The sequence below is a fragment of the Aythya ferina genome (assembly GCF_964211825.1).
Source record: "Aythya ferina genome assembly, chromosome: 14".
Classification (NCBI taxonomy): Eukaryota; Metazoa; Chordata; class Aves; order Anseriformes; family Anatidae; genus Aythya; species Aythya ferina.
The window spans coordinates 4,424,330-4,449,720 of NC_140312.1; the positions used below are offsets into that span (position 1 = coordinate 4,424,330).

The window sequence follows — 25,391 nt, forward strand, 5'->3', positions numbered from 1 at the left end:
TAACATTACATGGGCTACTGTACTAACTGGGACTTATGAAGGCCAATAAAACAACAAAGCAGACTTTCTAATTGCCAAACAACCAAATAAATATACAGTGAATGCACTGCTTGTTGAGTTAAAGATTAAACAGGGCCTGGAAGCAAGGATAATGAGATATTACAAGCAAGCCTTTACAAAATTAACCATTCCTTCCAGGGTACCTTTTCCTCCAGGGGATAATACAGCCAAAGCAGCTGAAAAAGGTTTTACTTTTATTTGCAGAAGAATAGGGGAGGACTCAGTGGGCACCTTTTTATTCTACTGAGCCCACTTATGGTCCAATTAAGGACAAAAACATACCAAGGAAAATAGTGCAGGACGGAGCAGGTGCTCTGGGAGAGAGCAGGTGTATTTTTGCCTATATAAATAGACACAAAAGCAGAAAAACAAACCGAGTAGAAAAATTCTGAGCAGAGTTCAAGGGCAACTGTCCCAGAGGAGACTGGAAAGTGCAGGGAAGTTAGGAGTACAGGCCCACTTGAACAGCTTTACATTTACAACGCAGACGAGGAATGCTGAAAGCCATTGCCTGCGCCTACTTACTGCAACCAAACACACCCACACTCAAGGAATTAAGGAAATAAGAGTTTATCTACCCATGGTGTAAGCTACCATTGCTCCACAGATCAGAGGCTCAAGCCGCATGACAATTTGTTTTAGCTGAGTGTTCCTATTCCCACTCACAAGATTTAATTTTGCCCACTGCCAGTTATTCCTAGAGTGCCCAAAGCCCCAGCGACTGCTTCCTGCACTCGAAGGGCAGCACACCCTTTGAGAGGGCAATGGGTGAACACCAGCACTCCAACACCGTGCTGTTGAGCAGGAAGCCAAAGAGCTTACTAGGAACACTCCAAGGAACTATTTTGCAGGCTGGGATCCAGAGGATTGTGGGGTTGGGTTTTCTGTGTTTTGGCTTTTTTTTTTTTTTTTTGGTGGTGGTGGTGTTTTTTTTTTAATCCTTCTGCACATTTCCCTGCCACCAAACTACATTTCACAATTTGCAGCATCACAAGAAGTCACAAATTTACAACATTCCCTTTCCTGGTCTAATACTAGAAGCACGATGAGACCAACCACTACACACTGATCTTGCTCAACCTGTGAGTTGCTGCACCTGCAAGCAGGTTTACCCCGACAAACAGACGACCTTTTCCTCACCTGCGTAGGCATTTGCCTGCTGCAGCAGCTCGGTGCACGCGTGCACATCTGCAAAAGCTCGAATTCCAAGGCAGTTCGTGGGATGCAGCTGGGATTGAAGAAAGTCGCAGCAGTTTTTTCTAACATCCATCAGCTGCAATAAGCTAGCAGCTGGCAACAAAACCTGGAACAACAAGAAAGGGAAATTGGAGATAGCAACAGAGAAAGTTTAATTCCCAACTTGCACGAGTTAGATGCAAGCCCCCTCCAAACAGGGACACATCACTGTAGGGTGTGAGAAGGAAGGTTAACGTTTCAGCAGTATTTATACACAGAACTTTCCATTCTCTGAGAGATGGAAATGGCTATACCGTGTTGGGCTGAGAGCAGAGCTCTTCTCCTCAAACAACCTCAAGTTGGGTAAGAGGAGGACAAAACACAAGCAACCAGGGATGCACCTGAATCTCTGCCTTTGCTGCCGCTAGGCCCCACCCACAGACTTGTTTTCCCCTGAAGAGCTTTATATTATTTGCATGTTTTACCATCACATTCAAAGCCCACAACACCCCAGCACCCTCAGAATTGTGAGCCTCCTTATTTCCATCAAAACCATGCTGGCTTTTGAACAGAGTGCCTAAACTGCCCCACTAGAAAGGGAGACAGCAGCAAGCTCAAGCAGGTTTTGGAAACGGCAAGGCTTTCAGGTAAGAAAGAGCCAACTACTCAAATCAACAGTCCCCATTCTCAGCCACACAAAAATCTGTGGACGCTTCAGTGCTGTGGTTCATGACTGCATCTGAAAATGAGGTACTGCTTCGTGCCTACAAAACCAAGGGCAGAAAAGAGAGACAAAACTAGGTCAGGAATGTCACATCTGCTGGAAAGACCATTTTGGAAGTCAACAAGCAAGGATAGGAAGTAGAAAATAACATCGGTCTGGATGTTACAGCCTGTGACATCAGCTACTTCCTTTCTTATGTCTTACAGCAACTGCAGACGTTTCTGATCCCAGCTCTTCCGTAGCTCTGGCTGCTTCACACATGGTCTTCAAACCGGGCATCTGTGCTCACCATCTGAGCACAGATTTCCGGAAAGCTATTTCCAACCAAAAAAATGTGGCTGTTACACAAAACAAGGAGGTTAACGGCATTCACCTCCTTGGGTCTTGATGGCAGAGAAGGGAAAAAGACCTCCCCTCCCTGCCTGCCTCCCCCCACACTCAGTTTCCCATAGGGGCAGGACACTCACAACTCACCCCAGGTGTTTTCTAAGCCTCTGACACATTCCAGCTCCAGCACAGACCTACAGTACCTGACGGCTGCCAAGCAGCCACCTCAATAGGCTACATTAAAAAAAAAAAAAAAAACACAATTAACCTGGGAGCCCATTTTGCCCCAAGCCTCTTGACGCCAGGAGATTACTTTGTGGTTTTGGTTTGATTAAATCAAGATGGCAATGCTCTTGCAGTTTTGGAACCTAGCCGTGAGCAGCTTTCTACCTGGCTGAACAAGCTCCTTCTAGCAGCAGAAAGGTGAGAGCCTGACTTGCACGAGGGCTGGGGACTCCCTGCAGACTACCTGTGACCACCTAGGGCTTCCTCCAAGCACACCCTACCATCAAGTGTGCCTGCAGATGCAGGTGGGTGCCTAGCAGAAGCATTTGGGTATATTGCCTCTGAGCTACTGTCACTGATAGCCACACACTAGAGCCCCTTGGACATCCCAGTACCGATGTCCTGCAGCCTCAGGCTGGCTTGACAGGGCAGCAGAGAAGCTGCCTCACACCACTGCAGTTATTGTGAAAGGAGCATTATCATATCATGCTTTAGAAGTAGGATAAAAATAGCTTATCAACAGAAGACTGGATTTTCTCTTTCTTATTTCCCAGCTGAACATCTTACCGCTCTAGTTTTTTTGGTTTTTGTTTTTTTTTTTTTACCAGGGAAGGCAAAAAGCAAGCAAAGGATATCCGCTAGCACAATGTCTGTTTCCTTTAGAAATAACAAGAGGAAATGCCCTGCCTAAACGTGCAGCAGGACCAAGCTGCAACCCCATTAAAATCCAGGCAAGTTACTCACTTGGGTCTGGATTTGGCTTTTAATATTTGAGCTCCAACTACTGTGAACAATTTAGAGCACGTACTGTTCATCTGGCTTCTCTACCAGATCAGCCTCCTCACCAGATCCAATCCTCTTTCAAAACTATCAAAATTACCTGCTATTGCTACTGAGACTGATTTCTTTGCTAAATAAATTATGTCCAGAACCTCATCGACGGTACAAAACAGCAATAACCATCCATTTCTCCAGCTGTGCTCTCACCCTGCAGACTCTGTACCAGCCTCAAGTGTAACAGAACATTGTCTGTGCAATTAAACACTTTCAGAAACCTTTGATGTCTCCGAACCAGAAACATCTTTCAGCCAAAAGCAATCCGTGTTGCCGTGAGGTTCGTTCCATATTCAGGGCATTAACGCTAGGCTTCAGAGACTGGGGTGAGTTCCCTCCTCTGCTACAGCCTTGCAGGTAACCTCGGCCAAGAGGCAACCTGCACTATTCCTCTGCAAAACGGGGAGAGGAATGCTTCCCCAAAGCAGGGATATTAATGCTTTTAAGCTGCTTTGACAATTTAGTCAAACTGGAAGCCAAAAAGGGTGTTGGCTGTAATCCTCAGCAGCACATCCAGGGCCACAGCTGGGCCCGTGCATCTGCCCAAACAGGGAGACAGCTCCCGGGGGAAACCACGAGCAGAGAAACAAGCAGGGCTCACATTTGCAAGGCAGGTTAAATGCTCGGTTTTGACTTAATAGCTCAACAGTGCACATGGAACAGAGATAAAACGGCATTATTGTGATGTGGCTTTTCAGCGTGAGGAAGGCAATTAAGGCTTTATCACTCCCCAGTTGCTACCAGGCAGTGCCAAGCATGAACAATGGTGCTTGTACTTAAATGCTCCACCTGGGGTGAAATAGCCCAGGCAGCGGCATGCGTGGCAGGATCAGAAAGCCACACACCTCCCCAGGAACAGGCATAAGAAGGGATACAGGGAGGAGAGAGAAAACAGGGGAGTAGCTTGCAACTTCCCTCCTAATCTACCTGCTCCAGCTTCACCACACAGTACAGCTAAACCGTCTCTGGGTGAACAGTGGGATAAAAAGAAGTGGAGGAGCACCTGCCAGGCTTCCAGCACAGTCCTCTGATGCCACACACGAGTTTCTTCTCACCTTTCTGTAAGGCCAATCTGATCTAGATGACTTCCCAAAGGCTGAAAAGGTCCCCCCAGCCCACAACTCTGCCTTGCTGTTGGAGGACTCTCCAGCACCCCAGGAGGGTGACGCAAAGCAACAAGTTATTACAGCAGGAAGAAAACAGACCTGATTGATTGCATCTCCTAAAGCTGAGCTGAATGGCGCTCTGCAAACTGTACAAGCTGTAGTTGCAGCTTTTGGAGCGCACAGAGGGACGGGAGATGAAATGACCCACTTAACACCCTTCATCATTGCAGTACCCAAACTTTTTTCCCCCCCTGAGACTCTCCTTCCTCTGTTTTGAAGTCCTTATTCCTTTGGGAAACACGAGGTGGGGAAGCACACTTCTGAAAAGGAAGCGCTACAGATGCTAGCAAAGCTTTTTTCCTCCTTTCTCGAGACATTTTTATTATGATTATTATGTTTGAAAGCTGACAGTGCCAACATCTATTTCCCCCAGTCAGTTGATTTCTAGACATCTCTTCATTTTTTTTCCATGAGCCATACCTCAGACTGCAGCAGTGTACAAGGACACCATGCATGTGGTATGCTGCACCTCATTAATAGGAATTTAATCATGAAATCAGGTTAATCAGGACTTTTCCCAGGGAATCATTACAACCCTAATGGTAGTGACTTTCTTAATTGGAAGGGTAATTCTCAGATTGCAAGTAATTAAGTGCCATCACTAAGGATGGGTACAAAGTGCTGAAGGAGGACTGTATTCACTGCCTACAGACAGGAGCTCCTAGGAGAATGAAAGGCCTCCCCCCAGATCTCCTCTTCATTCAGTGTCACAACCAACCTGGACACCCAAAACCTGTGATTTCCATGGGCTTCAGCACAATTTCTTTTCCAAGATAAGCACACCATGAGCCTCATGCATGCAGATGTTTACCACAAAGGGTTTCGAGGTGGAGAAGCGGTTTTATTTTGAAGTGGAAGCCCAAATGGATAATTCCTATAATTTCTTGCCTTCCAAAAGGAAGATGCTTACCACAGGTACAGAAGAAGAGCAACTTGTACCTGGAGAGAGAACCCCACACACAACTGCTCCAAATCTATGTCGCTTGTTCCCACCTTCAGATCAGGGACAGCTGTTGACTTCTGTCATCAGTTTTCTGCACTTTCCCCCATTGTATTTGCTCATGGATGGAAAACCTTCTTGTTCAAGTCTGAATAAAGCCTTCCTCCCTGAACAACAACAGCTCTGACCCACCTCCCACTGCCAGCCCATCTGCAGGATGTTGTGCTCCAGCAGCATAGCACTGTTGGCACAAGAGCACTGGGCTCCTATTTGCAGTGCAATATGTCTCCTGCCACACACAGTAAACACCACAACAAAGACAAGGGCAGCCAAAAATTCACCTGCTTCAGCAACATGAGCGTGAGCATCTCTAAGCCTCCTAATAAATGGTAAAATAATTCTCTAGCATGCTCTGCGATAAATTTGCTGGTTCTCCATACGCCAGCACCAACATAACATCTTCAGGCCACCTAACAACCAATTAATGCCATTTAACAATCTTTTTTCTTGTAATTTCTACAATGAAATTAACTGGCACGCATACCCAGAAATCACTTCTTCCATCTGCTGAGGAAGTCTGAACAACTGGGTGTCAAACTGAAAAAAAAAAAAAAAAAAAAAAAAAAAACCTTTAATGCACCCTCTTCCAGGTAGGAAATCGGAGCTCCAGACATGAGGTAGCTGCTGGGAATTGAGGAAGTCTCACGACGAGACAGTGAAGGAACACTGCTGAAACATCGCAGACCGGCACCACCGAGGCACCCTTCCAGCTGGATGGCTGACAGAGCCGTGCAGCAGGAGGATGTGACAAGGTAAATTACCCAAACTGCTCACGTCTTCCTAAGGCTGACATTGCTAATCCACACCGAGGGTTTAACTGTTCACTTTGGTTTGCCTTTACCTGGGTGAACCTTTTGGAGGAATCACAGAATATTCTTTTATGTAGACTTTTCTCTCTGTGCCCATTAACCTGTTTATGGCATTCCGTTCAGTGGTTAAATACCCACAGATGGCATGGAAATTCCTCTTTAATCTTTCTATGGGCTTCATCACAAAAATCTATCAAATTCCATAAAACATTTTCAAGACAGGCATTTTTACATAACAAAACGGTCCAGTCAGTTGATCTTGCTCTAGATCAGCTTCATTTCCTAGCTCTCATGAATTAATTTACCTCCAGTCTAAAGAGTTATTCACAGTGTGAATATTTAAATAAATCGTGAAGAAAAGGGAGTGCTTTATTAGACTGGGAAAAAGCTCATTGCTTAAATCTTAGTATCTGCCAAACGTATTTTTGATCATGTCTGAGAGATGTGAGCCAAAATATGAGGATAGGCACAGCTCTTAACTCCACCTCTTTGTAATCCCTAGGCCAACAGAAGGTAGGATATGGTTAGGTTTTACTAAAAAAATATATATATTTTTTTTTTCTGTTTGATTGGAAATTAAACACCTGGACTTCTCAGGGCAGGTCTATCCTGCCAATGCAGAGCGGGATGGAGCTGGCCATGCAGCCACCCTGCTCATATGCAGGTGCAGCTCTACACGAGCACCAACGTGCTCTCATGGGGAAAAAGCTAGAGCACGTGCAGTAACTTCAAGCAAGCCTCTCTCCATGCAGACGGACAGGATCCAGCACGCCAGATGGCAGCTGGAGCTCAGCACGTCCCACGTGCCGAGTGGGTGCTTCTGGGCCACCTAACAACCAGAGCAGGGAAGGAACGCACACATTTCCGAAAGCACGTGGATACAGTCTTTACATTTCCCCCAGGAAGAGATGGCAGCTTGACAGTGTGTAAATGTCATTTTTCCTCCACCAACATTAGTCCCCAGAAGTCCAAGAATCTACCCTGCTTCCCCACTACGTATTACTGAAGTAGTGCAGGAGCTCAGATCCTTATAACCTTGACTACACACTGCAGTTAAGCACGGGACCTTGCAGTGGACAGGTAGCTCGGGGGGGTTGAACATCAGCTTCTTTGCTGCAAAGGCACCTTGAAGGTCTCCTCACCAGTGGCCTGGCTTGGACAGCCTCACTGTAGGGCAACCAGGGTCCACAATCTGATGTGACAAAAGCCAGGGCGAGAGCAGGCCAGAAAGACAAGTTTGTACCATGGGAGGGCAGAAAGAAGAAACCCACAGGCTTGGGTCATGAAGGATGGCCCAGGGCTCAGACCAGAAGGCAGACGTGGATCAGGATTTGCACAGGTTCCTGCAAGAAGAACCACATGCTGCAACACAGCGAGAACTTGGGCCCTCCCTAAGGGACCAGAGTAGGCGAGCGTGTCCCATCCACAGCAAGAACTCAATTTCACGCAGTAAAGGACTTCGTACCAGTCTAATTTTGCCATCTTAATTAGGTCAACAGAACGCAGGCAGCAGCATTTCCCCTCCCTCCATCTCTCTAGCGAGGCAGACACCAGCTGCTGAATCCCTGCCCGATGCCCACGTCACCAAGAGGACAACAACAGGCCTGAACTACCACTTGCAAACAAAACCAGGTAACAACCAAAAAGCACACCCGCACTCCAGCTCCCAGCATCCCTTCCAGACATCGGTGGCTAAGTGCACAGCCGTTTCCTTACAATCAAAGAAACAGAAGAGAAAAAGCTTTACCAGCAGCCACAGCCATGTGACACAGACAACAAAACGCTCCTCCTTGCATCCTGCTTTATCTGTAAGGCTGCCTTTCAATTACCCCTTCCACTTTCAGACAAATATTTACCTCAAAGAACTCCAAGACAGAAGGCACACAAAGAAGGGAAGAATGCCCTCGTTTTAACAATATATTCCACTCAAAGCTCTGCCAAACTAATCAAACTCCCCAGAAGAACTTAAAAACTAACAGGCAGATTCCTCTGCCAGGACCTTAAAACCACATTCCACTCTCTGCTTGTTTGAGTATCTTCTGACCTTTGACTGACTGACCCACAAGTCAGCAGCTTCTCGGAATACAAATGCCTAAGCTCATTGTAAGAGCTTGATACTAAAGCTAAATGCAACATGACTTAGGTGCAGGGAAAGCAGCAAAGTGCCTCAAGACTGAACAAGGCTGCAAGGAGCTCTTTTAAGCTCAACCTTTTACTTCCCGCAGCCTGAGGAGATCACTCACCCCTCTCCAAGGCTTCTGAGTTTCAAGCTTCTGACTTGGGTTTCCAAGGAGCAGCCGAACCAGACTCACCTGCACGTTCTCTTCCGTGACCTCTATCTCGGCTGTGTAGATGTAATCAATCAGCTTCCTCAGCGTCTGCCCATCGACGTCTTTTATCTCGATCTTCTTGGCTTTGCTTTCAGACATGTCTCCTGAAAAGCATTTCAAAAGGACAGTCAGAGTTTGCTTGGCAGGAGCTCTTTTCAGCCCTTGCTCCCCACACATGCAGCACATACTCCTGGTATCTAATAGACTCCCTGACACTATCCCTGACTACCTAAGGACAACTAGCAAGGCTCTCCGAACCTCTTAATGCAGCCTAAAGAGCACCTCAACATTAGAAGACACTGATAGAAGATAAAAGTCATCAACAAATGCAGCAAGGTCAATTTGTTGCAGAAAAAAAAAAAACCTGCAAAGTTCACCTGCACTGAAACACATTCAGGGGCTGAAAAAAGAATACAGCCTTCAGCCGTGTCTCATCACAGGGACAGATTCAAAGAGACTGAGGACAGGTCTTAGGAGGGCTTTACTAATATATTTAAATATATATATGGGTAGATGAATCATCTGCAACAGCTGTTAGGGTGCTTTATGGCACCCTAACAATCCTACAATATCCCTACAATAAAAGATAGCACCACCCTCTTTCTTGAGGAGTAACCTGAAACCTGCTGAGGAAAACCAGCACACATCCAGTGTGCTGCAGGCTTCTCCCCGAAATTACCTTGCTGTAACCTGTCCGCACAGCTGCACCTTACAAAAAGCATCTGTGCAAAAAGATGTGTTCGTCATTGCAGGCACCACGCACACAGACCCCGTGCGTACAGGAGCGCGTCCCAGTAACAAAAGCGCGGTGGGAAGGAGGAGGAAAGGCTCCCCAGGGCCCCTTCCAGCATTCACACACAGGGTGAGATCACCCAGCCCAGGCTCTAATCAGCGCGATCTCCAGGAACCACAGACCAGAAAGAGCAAGCTCCAAGAAAGAGCAGAAAGGAAACGATAGATGAAAAAAATAAAGACAGACAAAGGACAGCTCAAAAAAATGTCAATTCTTAAACCAGGACATGAATAATCACTACTGTAAGAAACCTGGTGACTCAATACTGCTGTGGGATTAAGAGGAAAAATAGTTCCTGCAGCCTATGTGAGAAGTAATTACAGCCTACATCCCCATACCGAGCACGACAAGATGCAGACGGGCACATTTAGTACACGGCACAGAGTCAGATGCTAAAGGGGGTCCGAGCCTGAGCAAAACCTGGAGCCTGGAAATTAAACTTCTGGGGCTTTGCTTATGCCAATGAGGAAGCAAATAACAGGAGTCAGGTCAGACCATAAGTATTAGGAGAGCCAGCACCACCCAAAAGGAAACAGACTGAAATAATATTTGCTCCAACTTCTATTTTTAAAATCAAATAAAATTTTATTTCAGAGAAGCCCATGAATAGAAATGTACAAGTACAAAGGGATAAATGACCTACATTTGGGGGGCTTTCAAAGTAGGATTTTTTGACTGACAAAATAAACATCTCCCAGCACTTCTTCTTCCCCCAAAAAATCCACACACACACGGAGCTGGCACTGCCTGCAAGGAGCACCCAGACAAAAACCCTACAGAGGCGAGGGGCAAAGAGGAGCAGCCACGGCACTGACAGCGCTCGCTGGAACCAGGGGCAGGAGCGGCTGGGATGCTCTCACCCATGATCGATACAGAAATATCGATGCAGAAATAGCTCGGAGGGACCGATCCGACAACATCATCTGTCTCCGTGGCGCTCATGTGACACAGCCAACAAAAATAAAGGCAGTGTGGGCTTCTACACCCACCAGCAAGCTGCCAGCCCTGCATGCTAACATCCCCCACTGGCTCTGCACAGCCACCAAGGTGAGGCTCACACGTTGTGTCCCAGGACAGGGACAGCAGTGGAGTTGGGACCGGATCCTATCAGCCACATCCTCTTACTGAGAATAAAATAAAAAACCACAAACCGTACCCCCAAGCCTCACCCGATCCCTTCATGACAGAGTGATTCAGAGCATTAACAGCAGCTCCCCTAGATGAGGACTGTGCTGAGAATGAACCTAATGGTGCTGGGCTGTGCTGCACAGACCCCGACCCCACACCCTGCAGGCAAGCAGATACAAGGGACAGGGTAAGAGGGCACAAAGATGTGAAAACAGGCAGCGTGCCTTCAAGCAGACCCCTTTTAGGGGAATGCACCTTGCAGACATGAGGGCCTTGTGAAGACAAGTCCTTCATGCCCCATACACAACACCAGCGCTGCTCTCTCCCTTCCTCCTTGTACTTTTTCCTGCCGCCAGCCAGCTCAGCTCCCCGGCTTTGTCACGAGAGGCTGCTGTCAGAACTGCAGCAGCTCCCAGCGCCTTGTTTACCCAGCACAGCAGCTTGCCCTGCCTCAGATTTACTGCGCTCGAGATGCTTCCCAGCTCCAGCTTGTTTCCCAAGTCAGTGATGTGCTGAAGGAGGAGAGCTCACAAGCGTACTGAATACCAATGCCACAGCCCCTCGTGCACGGGGGCTGTTAGGGATCTGAAAGGAAGACTTCTGCACTGCTGCCTCCTCACCCAGCACTGCCAAGATCCCCCCACGTTTCTCAAAGGCACGGTCCCAGCAGCATCTCTGCTGTTGTTCTTTCTGAAACTATCACGTTTTATTCTATACTGATGGAAATTACTGCCACCAATCATCCCCGCACAGCACGGTGCCAACAGGGACCATCCATCTGAAATGCTCTAAAAATCAGTAAAGAATTGGGAGGTGCTGGGTCCCATCTCTCCTTCAGTGGGGGAGGATACAAATGGAAAACATGCCTTTTATTTTAGGACTTGCAAAAGCTTTTGTCAAGAGACGTGCCTAACCAGAGGACACCAGGTGGTATAAGACAGATCCCACGGTCATCACAAGGTCATCCACGAGTCCAAAATCAGGCCCAGCCTACAGCAACAGCACCTGCAGAGAGGGCGTCAGACGAGGGGTCCCCCCCAGCTCCCCAAAAATCATTTCCTCCAGCAGGGACTCAGCACAAGCTGCTGCTGCCCCGTCCATCCTGCAGCCACCCTGCAGGTATGTGCATGGCACAGCTCTCAAGCCAGGCTGCTGCCGTGCAAAGCAACACTGAAAAATAAAACGCAGCTAATAGCCAGGCTGCGACGCTAAAATCTCACCCTCCAGAGACTGAAACAACACGCAGCTGGAAGTGGATCACATGCTCGGCCTCTGCAAGAGGAAGATCCAGCCCTTAGAAACTCAGGAGCAGCTGGACCAAAAGCAAACGGGGAGTTGTTCTCTGCCTACACCCTGCTGCCCCCGGGACAGGCTGGGGGCCCCACGGGGGCTGTCACCCAGCCCCGGGCAGCGCCGAGGCAGCCGCATGACCGAGGCTGGTGGTTAGCTGATTACTGGTTAACTCGCAGCGTGAGGGATTACACGTCCGGAGAATTCCTGCATGGAAACACGAGCGGCCCCGACCCCGCTCTGCACCACCGCGTTCCCGCTCAGGTGACCTCTAAAGATCAGAGGGCTTTCCAGTAACTTTCTATTTATTTATTTATTAATTCTCATGAGGAATGAGCATCACAAGCCCTCCCAAATCCCCTCTGAGGTGCCCTCTGCCAAAAGGTGCTTCTGAGCAGGGCTTGCTCCTCCGCCTCCTCACCACGGCCAGCACCCACCCGCTTCCAGCTCCCTAAAAAACACAAATGCTTTCCCCCTGAGCTCACCGCACAGACAAGGCCACCATGGCAAACCTCACATCTCATCTAACGTTCAGACGTCGACTTACACTTCAGTGTTATATGCTTTTTTTCCCTCCCTCCATTACAGAAAGGAAGAGAGGATTCCCAGATGACAGGCTTTCCTCAGAAATGCTGCATTCTGCTCCCAGCGAAGCAAAATAAAAGCAAGCCTAACCCAAAGGCTTGTAGAAGCAAGAAGCATCCACGTGGCCTGCTTCCAAACAGCTCCAAGAGCTCCTACTGAACTTGGCTTTCTCCTCCCCAAGGCCACAAACGAGGGAACATAAAAAAGTGGGAAAACCCCCCAAAATGCTGAAGCTGTGGGACTGTAACCACCATTCTCTAGAGCATACAAACGTTTTATTTCTATTTGGTTAAGTCAGCTTCTATCCTGGAAAGGAGGGGCACAGAAAAGGAAGAAAGCTAAGGAGCTCCTGACCAAACTGATGGTACTAGAAGGACTTAAATAAGCTGGTCACTTGCCTGCCTTGGGATTGACACAGCTCTTCTTGCTGCTCTGCCTGGGCACAGCCAGCGACAAGCACAGGCTATAGGTATCACACGAACAGGGCAAGGATTTCGTCCTCTCTCCTTCCCTTCTCATTGAGATTGCATCTGCCCTGACCAAAATATGCTGGACTGCAACAACACTCCCTGCAAAAAGGCAGGGCTGCTAATACATGTTTGGATCTGGAGAACAACAGTGTTATTTCGGGCAGCAGCAACAAGTGCCATGGGAGATTAAACATCCGTGACCGCGAATAAGCGTCTGCAGGGCTGGGCCTTGAAACTACAACTTCTACGCCAGCAACTTCTTTGAAGTGCACCACAGCCATTAGGGCACTGCACATGTGCTTGGTGTTAATTATGTGTGTTTTCCTGACCCGAGTTCTTGTTAAGGAATTAAAAAACATACACACAGCGAGTCAAGCCTCCTAATAATCTTCCTGTGAGCTCTGTGCTACGCACTCCTCCTGTAGCCACGCACCACTCCCAAGGCCATAGATTGTGCCTAAAAGAATTAAGCAAGGATGCTCAGCAACATCCATCACACACAGCGAAGTGCAGACCGAGCTGTACTTATTTCTCCAGGCCATGCCTCCTGCCTCTGCTCAGCTCCTGCCAGAGGCTCAGCAGAGCTCCCAGCCCCTTCAACCCGAGCGCAGGGTCTGGTGCAGAGCGCAGTACCTGTAAACATCGCACAAAAATAAGGGCTGCAGGCCGCAAGGACCACGCGGTGGGCTTCCATCTCCACAGTTTCAGCCACAATCACCACGTCACAGAGGAGCCGCTTGCTGGAAAAACACCAGAAAAGACAAAGATCATTTCAGAACTCCTGGTCAGAAAAAAAAAAACGAAACACTACATTGGTAAAGCCCCCAAAAAGTAAGCAGAAGTCCTACTGTTACAGACAAGGCACCTGAGCTCCTGCCAAATCCCAGTGCAAGGTCCTCTCGTCCTTCAGCTACCAGCTCCTACCAGTGCTCCCCTACAAAACAAAGCCTGAATCCTCCCGACACCACAACCCTGCCCATGGTTCTGCTGTTTTCCAGAAAAACTCTGGAAACCAAACAAGGTCTGGATGGGAAAGGGACTCCCTCCACCTCTCAGAAGAAGGGCTTAGAGAAGGTACTGAAGAGCTTAAGAGTTTGGGCACCACCTGGAGCCAAGCCCTGACAGGTCTATAAAGCAAGTACCAGTCATGCAAGGAAACACCAGCAGTAATTTCGTTTTTCCACTGGAAAAAGGTAGAGTGGAAAAATTATGTTATTTCTGCACTTTCTCCCATGTTTGGCCCTGCAGAACGTGACCAGCAAAACACCTGGTGGTGCTGATCAGTGCAGAGGCTGCCCCAAGCCCAGGGAGAAGCAGCCCATCAGTGAAGTCTATCTGCGGGCCTGAGGACTTCATTTACAACAGGAATTAGTCTGGGATTAAGAGGCGCCGGGATAAAAACAAGGGGCTCCAAACGAAAACCAAAAAACTTCTGAGCTCCCCCACTGACTCATTGTACGTCTTTGGCAAAGCCACTTCATTAATCAGTGACCTTTCCTACCAGCCCCACGTACATCCTTTGAGGATTCATTAGTTAATGTTTGCACAGGGCTTCAGAGATGTAGACAGCTAGAAGTGCTCAGCCTCCCAATAAGTTGGTTTAAGATGTTTGAGCATACAAATGCAAAATAAGGGTGTTCTTTCCAAATGTCAAGCCTGAAAAAAAAAAAAGTTCCATGTCTGTAAATCTAGATGTCGCCTTCTCCTCAGAAATGTTTATCACGATGCTCTGCTTTCACTTAGGCAACCGCCTATGAAATAAATACACACAGATCTTCTAACGGACTAGGTGTGTCTCCTCCTCCATATGTTGGATTACACGAACAAAATTATTTGTGAAATGGAGGGCTACAGTTGGAAAACAGGAAGAAAGTAAGAACTGATAACCTTTGTTCTGCTTTCAGCCCAGTTTGGAGGAGATGACGGTGGTAATGGGAGCTCTTTAATGGTCTGTTAATGGAAGCTTCCCCATATCCTTCAGCTTATGTAAAAGATGCTCTATTCAATTCCTCTTTGGACTACAGTTATTTAAAGCACCACTCATGAAAGTTAATTTAATTTACATTTGAAAGCTACAAATTCCAAGTGAGCAACATATTGTAAATAGGTTAAAGGCTTAGCAAGATTCTTCTAGACCCTCTGTGTAGGATTTCTTGATGCATTTGCTTTAAGGCACTATTATTCAAGGTAGCTATTAACACTGATTGTTGATGGCTTAAGGATCACAAGCTCAATGCACAATACAATGGACATGAGAACTGTGTATTCCAGAACAGCAGCAGGGGCTGAGAAGGAGTACCCAGAAAAAGAAAACATCAAACAGGTGCTTAAGGGAAGCTTTTAATCTTGTATTTTATTTTTTTTTAATCACTTGACCACAGCACAAGATCTAGCTAACTACAGGCACTAAAAAACATTTGTCAGTCTCCAGCTATTCCCACTATGCTTCAATTAACAAAGGAATAATGGTAGCACAATAGATTTCTGAATATAGCTGCACAAACCTCTATTTTCAGATCCTTTGCTTTCAGTACAAAGAGAGGACTAGAGGGATACCAATATATAAAGAAACCATACTCTGCTTCATTTAACTGTTACAAGGGAAAGATATTTCCATTTTCTGTTCCTTATGCAACTGAGAATTGCTGTGTGACATCCGTGGAAGGAGACATTTCTAACCCTTCCCCATACTGAAGAACATGTATGTTGGGAAACTATTTAACCTACAAAAGAGAGGTGGCTTCCACATCATCTTCTGAGCACCTAACACACGCACAAAAGAGTAAATGATGTTATCTGCTTTCATCATACCATCTGGAGAGAGAGGGAACACACACACTCACTTGTGTGACACATGTCCTTTCCATTAGGAATTCTTTTTAAAAATGTGATTTTAAGTCTGTGTTTGAACAGTAAGGGACTCAAATGAACTACCTATAGGAACACCTGCTGAACTTGTGCCTGGTTCATGAGATAAGAGCCAAAAAACAATTCAGACTCAGCTACTGTCATCACATCAGTGACATAGTGGTTCTTAAAAACTGCGTTCTTCTCAGCCTCTGTTCTCCTTGTACCTACGCAGTTATTTAAAGACACCAAGGTGTTCTCTTTTAACCAGTAATAGGATTTTTAAATTTGCAAGTAGAGTTCTAAATTGTTGGGGTTTTCTTCCTACTTTGAAGTGCTAAGCCCAGACTGAACAACACTGCTAGTTAAACAAAATAAGAACGGTGCATTAATAATCTTTGGTCTGTAATTATGTGTAGGTGTCTTAATGTCTGAAATGTTCTATTATTGGTTTTCAGACCATTAGCTCAGCTAAGAGCATAGTTTACAGCTAAATTTGCTGTAAGTAATGGAAAATGCTAAATGAATTATCATCTATAAAAGCAGGATATTGCTCAGATAATGTTTTTGAGCCGTAACTGGCTTCCTTCTGACTCGAAGATAGGCAAGTGTGAGACTGGGTACAGCAGCTCATCACAGAACAGCTGTATTGTAGCTGCCTCCTCCTACTAGCATATTAACATCCTCCATGCAACCATTAGCTGTGATCAAGGTGGCAGAGATTTTTATTTATTTATTACATCTTCCAGGAGCCTGTTTTATTCAGCACGATCCCACTAAACCAGAGAGGATGCCCAGAAGTGTACCTCCGTAGTTCATTCATGACCTTGAACGCCTTTCTCATGTGAGAGGGGTTGACTGTCACTGTGCGCTGCTCCTTTTCATCCTCAGCTGCCTCAGAGGATCGGGAACTCTGCTTAATGCTGAAAACAGGGACAAAAAAAGAAGTAGAAAGTTTGATTCAGTGACACACACACACAAAAAAAAAAAAGTATCCTAAAACTGCAGCACAGGGCATCATGCATGGAGTTATTACTTGCACGTTTGTTAGTCCGATCACGTTTGCCACACGAAGAGCATCACAAAACGCAGCTACCTCTGCATGGATGTTGAAAGCCAACCAGCCCACATTTCAATCAGCAGGGAAGAAAGTGAAAAGGTGCCAAACACTCGAGGACAAAGCCCAGTCTTGTAGGCTGCAGTCCAGGAAAGCAGTATAAGTTGATATTCAAGCCAGAACATAATTGCCTGACCGAATAGAAAGAGACTTGAGCACTGGGAACTGCAAGAGCACCACGGATACTTTAACAATCACACAGAGAAAGAGAAGTTGAGTTTTCCACATTTGATCTCAAAAACCTAAGCATAGAATATATGACTTGTATCTTCTGCTATAGAGGCAAGTAGAAAAGGACTATGAAAACTAACTGCAGGTTTTCCAAGCGCTAGCTTTACAGTGGCCACATCCAATTTCCATTGTAGCAATAAGGCTATTTAGTGCCACTGTAATGTATAGAAAGAATTACTGAGCTAGACTTTCCTAGCAGAACCACAAGCTATATAGGTAATGTAAAACCAAACGCACCCAGTTTTGTGCTGTTTAACCAGGCCAACAGGTGCCTAAGGCACATATATGTCCTCATTACTTTGTTCTGAGCGCTGGCTCTTTGTACAGCATTGACATAAGGTCAATATCTACCTCTACGATTTGAAAATGTGTGAAATCACTCAGAGCTAAAGGTTTCCACCTGTGAAAACAGCAGCATTTTAGTGCAAGATAACTGCACCGCTTAAATCCACAGCTCATTCCTCCCACCTTCCAGCCAGCAAAAGCAAATAAGACAAGTTGAGCAGGGTTGTCCTTGCCAAAAACCAACCCCAAGTGAATGGCAGCCCTTGCAAGGTAATCTCATGGCCACCATCCACCAGGCTGGAGACCTGCTCAGAGTCTTCCTTCCAGAGAATGGTCTCCATCAGCTTTGGGTTTGTCCCCATCTCCTTGTAACCTTTCTTAGCCGTGCTTGCGTCGTGATAAAAGAGGATGAATTGGGTTAAAGCAAGAGTCTGGCAGCCTGGCTTTACCAGCAGATCACTGAAAAAGGGTGCAAAGCCAGGGAAGCATGTGGGATCCTTCCCCAGAAGAGTCAGATGGCCTCTACTCATGTACGTATTCATGCACCTCTGCACGTGTATACATGTGTACTCACACACAGTAACTTTTCTGTTGAAAACCACAATTATTCATGATTCACTACCCCTTGACAATGTGTAGCCCTTACTAAACATTGCACTCTCCCCACTGTCTGCTCCTGACCACCTCCTGTTCCCAGTGCTGTATCCCCATGTCCCACAAAGCTCGCTGTCCCCCCAGCCATCCTCAGGAGGCCAAACTGTCCTCCCCCAAAAGCACTGCATGGAGCTGCAGCCAAGCTGCACACAGCTTGCACGCACGCCTGCATACTGAGCGGCCTCCGGCTTTGTGCCCGAGACAAAGGTTAGCCTGTAATCGCCAAAATCCGGCCAAGTCCAATTTCTTCACTTTGCTGAGCGAGTTAAATATTTCCAGCCATAAGCGAAGCCGCGAGGCTGAGCACAACACAACTCAGCACTTGTCTCAGATGAGGGAGACAGCTTCCCCGCCTGCACCTTGGTTGTCATCCAATTAGCCCTGCACGGCCAGATAAAAAGCAGAAAGGAGTGTACCTCTTGTTAAACATTTAGTACTCACGGGGCTGGCACCAGGCAACAACACAACCACTTTTTCTGTCCCTGGAGAAAGCTGAATGTGCTCCGTGCCAGCGGCACCCACAGGCACAGAGTGACGGCAGCCCAGGTCTGCACGCTGCAGTGAAAGAGCCTCCTTGCCACATGGACACAGCCAGATTCAGCTCAGCCTCTGTGCTGTATCGATCAAAAGCCTCTGCTGAAACCTCAGGCCAAGCAAAGATTGACCACAGCTTTAAAAATCCAGCGCAAAGCCTTGCTTTCAGAAAAGCCAAGCCTCCCCTCGCAGCACGCCAGATCCAAGCCAGGAAAAGCGGGGTTCTTACACTGCAAGCAACTTCACCAAGCTTTTAGTCTCCAAAGCTGAAACACCTACAGGAAGCAAACACGTCAAGAAAAAGAACAAGAAACAGAAAGAGGTGACAGCAGACACCTGGGGCAGGCACAGCGGGGCCACCGCAGGGCACTGGTTGTGGTCATGGTCAGAGATCAACCTCACAGGATCCAAAATCAAGCCCTGCATGCAGACATCACGAGGCTTCTCAAACAGGGAAAAGCACTCTGCTGAGATTTATTTGTTAGCACTCCAACGCCAGAGACCAAAGATTCATTATTTTCAAACTTTTCAGCTGGCACAAGATACAGATCAGGGGGCACAGCAAGTTTCATTGAACGCCAACACAAACGTCAGATCAACAACTCTCCATAAAGCCTTAACTCTGCCACCCTCCGTCTGTGTATTTTAAAAGCAAAGACCTTGCTTCATTTGAAAAAGATCAAACACTTCTTCCTAAAAAGCATGAAAAGTAACTTTTTGAAAAGCATCCTGAAAGACATTCTCAGATTTACTAGCAGGGGTGAACTTCACGTTTTACCAAAGAGCCAAAGAATCACCACAAGAAAATACTGCAGATTATCCAGTTAACAACTTGTTTCAAAAAATAAATAATTAAAAAAAAAAAAATCAAGATATGTTATTTAAAGTTCTTTCCAAATGACTCATGTAAGAAACATTTAAAAAAAAAATTAAGGGCCAAGAGCCTTTAACTCATTTTGAAACTGAGTCAGCTTCCATAGCATTTCTCCCCATTAATATATGGAGGCTGATTTTTGTCTGGGAGAGAGATCTCACACCCCCATGCACCAACTCGCAGATATCGCCGACACATTTCCAGCATCGAAATGCAAGAACCCACATGCTCCAAGCAAATGCAACCTGCCACAAAAAAAAAAAAAAATAAGCTACCCCTGGGAAGAGCAGAATAATGCATTACATAACCCAGACCTGAGGCTTCTCCCACTACACTGTTATTATAATTGTTATGCTTTGGAATTACTCCGTTATTTTATTAATGGAACAAAGACAAGGAGAGAACAAAGTGCTCGGATCAAAGGCACCAAGCGGGGCGTGCAGGATCCCACAGCCCAGCACAGGGATGCTGCCCCCAGAGCCTCCCGTTCGAGGAGCTGGTGTCCTACAGCCCCAGCGGGCCCGGCAGGCCGGGTGCCAGGAGCAATTTGTTCTATTCCTGGGCTATCTGAGGCCGTGCACCGAGTGAATGGACAAATGATTTAATTTCCCTGGGCCAGATGAGCAGCCTCGTTAGGGACACAGCAGGACTCTCCGATGAGCGACAAGGCCTGTCCTTTCAGAGCGCGCCAACCCCGCCACCACTTCCCGCGTGGCTTTTCAACGCCGTCCCCGAGTGGAACAAACGCACCCCCATTTCAGAGCCCCAAATTATGTCAGCCAAGTCAGTCAGAGCCCCATTTCCACCACGCTTCTCCTCTCACCAGCAGGGGCTTGGCTCAAGCCGCCCGCAGGCTCGCCGCAGCTCCCGCCTGAGCGCGGCCGCATACCAACCCACGGCAAGGTATTTTAAACACCCATAACCCGCAGCTCTGCTGCGTGCATGCATCAACCATAAAGTTGGGTTGCCTTAGCTACCAGCAGTAATTACAGACGTCTTTGTAGATTATGTGAAAGAATAAAAGCTCTCCTTCGAGCTAAACTGTCCCCTTGCAAGATTATCGCCGCGTGGAGAGCTGCTAAACCCCAGGAACAAAAATCAAGGCTCTGCCAAAGTCAGTTCGGAGATAGGTTTTACGGGAGCCAGAAGTTCACCCTAAAGGAGGGGCAGTTTCCAGATGAGCTTTCCTTCAGAGCAAAAGGAAAACACCACAGAGCACTGGGGGGCTCCGGGAGCCGCTCTCGTCTCCACAGGCCCAGCGCTGCCCTCACGGCCGGCCCCTTCAGCCCGGCATCTTCATGGGCACTTCGTGTCTCCGTTTTGAGGGATGAATGATATATTAGCTGCGAATCTGCAAAGCCTTGGCCACTTCTTTCTGGGGTACTTTACAAACATCACTGTAAAATGTCAATCTTTTGTTTCTGACAGGTTTGGCATAGCTCCGATCGAAAAATTTGAAAGGTACCCAATAGCAGCTACAAGTCTTCAAAGCTTAAACGCCACGTTAAGATAAATTAGGACTAAACCATTCATTTAGTCCTGAAGTATTTTTATTTCTTTACTGCAATAATTCTTTAGAATCGACGACCAAAGTCATGGAGCCAACACATTACACCCAACAGTGTTATTCCTCGAGTCAGACACACAGTAAGAAAAGGCAGTCAGTGTAGCAGCATATTTATGAAATCTTAATTTCTGAATTTTTCTTTATGTATATGCAAGACAGTAAAAAATGTGACTGGAGGAGTTCAAACGCATGGATTTTAAGAGGATTTCAAAGAAACATAATTATTAAAACATTTAAGATAGAGCATAACGGAAAAGATTTTTAAATAGCATTTTTATCCTATTTAGTTGAACTTTTTCAGTGCCTACATCAGCATGGAGACATTAACTTAGACAAATACATAACTGGCACACAACTTACCCCCAGAAGTACATATCAATGGAGACAGAAGACCTCAGGGGAAAAGCAAACTTCAGGAACTACTGAGGAAGGTCTTCACTGACAATAATGGAAGCAACGAAAAATAACCCAAGTGACAAGAATAGCATCTGCTTTCTCCATATTTCTCAAACAAATACTGTGAAGAGGCTACCACCACTCAGAGAGATATTTAAAAATCAGATTTAAAAAAAAAATTTTTTTTTTCCTTTCCAAACTCAAAAATCTTGCACATAAAGTCTCAGAGTACCAAGCCCAATCAGACACCATTACGCGTTTTCTCCATAAAATGAAAGTCTCCATCAGCACAGTAAAAAGAATCAGTCAGGATCCTGGGATAACTTGTTGCCAGATGCGTACATTTCAGGTTAAATCCCCCTTGCCCACGGCTGCTTCTGCCCCTGTGTAATGACATGGGCACATGACACCACTGAACAACTCAGATGTGCAAGCTAGCAGGATATTTGAGTCCTGGCAGGCTTGGGACCAGAGTCAGAGGTGATGCAAGCACCAGTAACGTGTTCCTCGTGAACTACAAAAATGGCAAATGAAAAACCAGGGGGAATGCTGCTGTCATAAAAGCCACAGAGTGTAAAATTTAAGGCCTAATCTGCATGACATATTTTTGAGTCGAAATGCATGGCAAAAGTACAAAAACAGGAGGAGAACCTTCCCACGGAGCCGCCAGCCCACTCACCGCCACAGCACTTATCAAGCAAGGTCATTTTCTAAAGCCTCCTCTCAGGTCTCGTTCAGAGCAGGCAAAGCAGCTTTGCTGCGGTTCTATATGACGTTCCCTTCCCGACAAGAAAGCAAATTAATATTTCCAGCTCTCCTTGCCAGGAGTCAAACCCCACTTTGTTACTGCCTGTGACCACCTCCAGGCTTCCTTCCTCTTCCCAAAAACTAGAAATGAAAACAGGAGTTTGGATAAGCATTCCTCACTTCCAGAAGCAGACAGCACGCCAATGGGGGCAATCAATCCTTCATGTCCTAAAACTGGACAGTCTGGGAAAAAAAAGAATGAGGCAAAACAACCCAGGCACTTTCCAGGTGACTTCTTCCCCACTGAATCCCCAGCAAGAGGCCCCCGTGCAATATGGGGCCCAATATGTGACAGTGCCAAGGATGAGCACAGCCTGGGGATACCAGAACAGTTCCTCTGTGTCCTCAAACACAAGGCTCATTTACATAGACATAAAGGGAAAAGAAAAAAAAAGAAAAAAGAAAAAGAAAAAAAGGAAAACATTCTATGTTTTCCTAACATCTTTGCCTAACATCTAACACGACAATATAAGATTTCAAGGCACTAGAAATTAATACCTGGATATAAATATCTGAATTAGTATCAATAGCTGGCCATTCATGCCCTTACTGGAAATAGAAGCTGTACAGTGTAATTTAGAGAGACATGATGGTTGTGAAAGGGTGCGTTGCACATTAAATACTCAAAGAATTGCAATTCTGGGGTCGCCTAAGGGTAGAAAGCCCTTCAGAGCCTGGGAAGTAACTCTGACAGGCTGCAGCAAGTGCTGCCCTTCAGCTGAGGGAAAACACCCACAATTTAGGGGTTGACCCCAGTTTAACTTTCCAATGTATCATACTTAAACAAAACTTGTGTCAAGCCCTGAGGATCAGTGCTACCAGCAGGTCAAGCCCCCTCTCTGTTCCCCCACCCCCTGCAAGGTCACTAGCACAACTTGAGAAGGAAGCACTCAGCATATCCTGTTTAAAAGAAAAATACAAAAAAGAAACAGCTTAGTGTTTAGCTTGAAGCCATACAAGTGTGCTTCTGGTGTAGGAAAGGCACCCAGACAGCGGGGAAGAAGAAGGCATGCAGAGAAGGCAGCGAGCGCCGACCACCTCCCTGGCACCTCCGTAGTCCCTGAGCAGCAATAATCTCTTTTATGCATTCAGCGGGCATCAGGTCGGCTCAGAGCATTTCTGCACACAGGTCTTGGAGCTAAATCATCACCTTGCAGGAAATAAAATACATATGGCCCAGCAAACGTGCGAGGAAGGCACAGGATCCGCTCCTGCCTGCCCTGCCACTCATGCGGTCTTCCATGTAGGCACAGGTACATCAACCCCCGAGGCTTCCCAGGCGTTACAGACTTTCATTCATTAGCCATAAAGCCCCATATACCTGCAGGTATATTAAACCTCTGCTTTAATTCCCAAGTCAGCGGCCGGAGGTCCAAGCAACACACACGGCAAACACAAGCCCAGCGCTCCGCGAGGTGCACGAACCGCTCCCACGGCACGCCAGCCCCACGCTGCTTGTGCTCCAGGTGCACAAGCCAAAATTTTATTATTATTGATTTTTTTTCTTCTTTTAACCACCTCCTGGAGCAGCCTGCTTGACCTCCCTGCTGCCCTCCAGCACCCCCCCTGCGGCGAGGCAGCCCGGCACCGTGACACTGCAGCATCCCCCCCCTCGGCCGGCGCAGCGGGGATGCCACCGAGGGGGCGGGCAGGAGGGGAAGAAACCCCACCTTGTGCGGCGGATCCCAGCCCAGCAGGGGCCCGCAGCCCCCGAGCTCGGCACCCACCTCTCCTCCTCCATGGTGCGGCGCGGCCGTGCTCAGCGCCCCGGGCCCGGCATGGCTGCGAGCGGCCGGCCCCGGGCCGCGTCCTCCGGGCGGCTGCCGAGCGAGGCGTCCCCGGCGCTCCCCGCCGCAGCCACTGCAGCCCGCGCCGCCCTCCTCCTCCTCCTCCTCTCCTCCTCCTCCTTCTCCTCTTCCTCCTCCCCCTGCTCGCTCGTCTCCGAGCAACAACAGCGACGGGGGCGGCCGCAGCTCCGCCCGGCCCGGCCCGGCGCTGGGGCAGGGCCCCGGAGCAGGTGGGGGAGCCGCGAGGCCTCGGGCTGCCCTCAGCGGGGTTCAGCTCGGGGGTAGCGGAGGGGCTGTGGTGAGGCCAGGAGGAGCCCCCAGCCCAGCTGGACGAGGTTCTTGTAAAGATGGAGTGCTGGGGGAGAGATTCCAGCAGTGTGGGCGGTCTGGGACAGGAGGGAGCGGGGGGATCGCAGTGCTGTGGGCAGCGCTCCCCTCCCTGCCCTCGCTGGAAGAAACGACGGGCAAGCGACCAAGGCTGTCCTCAGAGCTGCTCCTGCCCTTCTTTTCTCCTTCCCTACACGAGCAGCAGCCCCTCTCTGCATATTTTACAGTTTTGCCAGCGCTGCTGATAATACAGATAATGGGGGGCTTCTGGATTTGGGCTTTCTACAAAGTCCACAGTCCACCAGGTGAAATGCTGCTGCGCAGGGAACGGGGCCCTCCTGAATCGCTGCTGCTGTGCAGCCTGGAGGACTGGACCCAGAGTTGCTGTTTTCACTCTCCTTAGTACACATAGAGGGCCTTTTGGATATACTTTTTCTTTTTTCATTTTATTAAAATAATTTCCTCAATCTTACTCTGCTACAATGAGGCCCTAGAGGTTAATTATACAAAGACAAGAACAATTGCTTTCTTCATTACGTTTCTATTTACAAGATGTGCTTGTGCAGTGGAAAGAGGTAAGTAGAAGTGCCCAAGAGGTTTCTGTTGCAAGATGCCATTCTTTTTTGTAAATAGTATCACCCCACCCTTTTACATTTCTCCTCCAGTCCTTCTTTGTACCAAACTTCCATACATCCCTTAAAATATATCAGCAATAACAATTTCATAGATGTTATTGCACCTTCCATACGAGGATTTAAAGAGCTTGTTGAGAAACTTAACTGGTCATCATTCCCATTCTTCAGATAAGAAAACCCGAAACACCTGGAGGCTAAAGGACTTTATCAAAGCTGCATGGGGATGGAGATTTGAGAGTGCTGCTCTTTAAACACCACTTGGCAGTCCTCCCATAAACAGAAGAACTACAAGGCCATGAAGTCAAACCTCATCCAGGATTCAGGTAAAAGGAGTGATTCCTGCATTTTCCCTTTGAGAATCCTGTTAAACTAATTGGTTTAACACATTAGATCCTCAAGGATTTCCCAAGCGT

General features: G+C 47.3%; 1 protein-coding gene across 6 annotated transcripts in view; it reads right to left on the bottom strand.

Annotated features, from left to right (window-relative positions):
• The window catches only part of KLHL3 (kelch like family member 3), a 41,275-nt gene extending 17,183 nt beyond the window's left edge, over nucleotides 1–24,092 (bottom strand). The window contains exons 1-5 of one of the 6 annotated variants that reach the window (XM_084535268.1): nucleotides 23,957–24,092; nucleotides 16,571–16,687; nucleotides 13,551–13,657; nucleotides 8,634–8,755; nucleotides 1,201–1,363 (exon numbers count right to left, since the gene is read on the bottom strand). In XM_084535268.1, the coding sequence (XP_084391394.1) occupies nucleotides 1,201–1,363; nucleotides 8,634–8,755; nucleotides 13,551–13,657; nucleotides 16,571–16,687; nucleotides 23,957–23,970 (523 nt within the window). In that variant the 5' untranslated portion in view covers nucleotides 23,971–24,092. Of the gene's footprint in view, nucleotides 1–1,200; nucleotides 1,364–8,633; nucleotides 8,756–9,028; nucleotides 9,111–13,550; nucleotides 13,658–16,570; nucleotides 16,688–21,386; nucleotides 21,409–23,956 lie in introns of those variants that run through there. The other 5 variants (XM_084535269.1, XM_084535271.1, XM_084535272.1 and 2 more) reach the window with 5 other exon arrangements.
• Nucleotides 24,093–25,391: the final 1,299 nt, after the last annotated feature.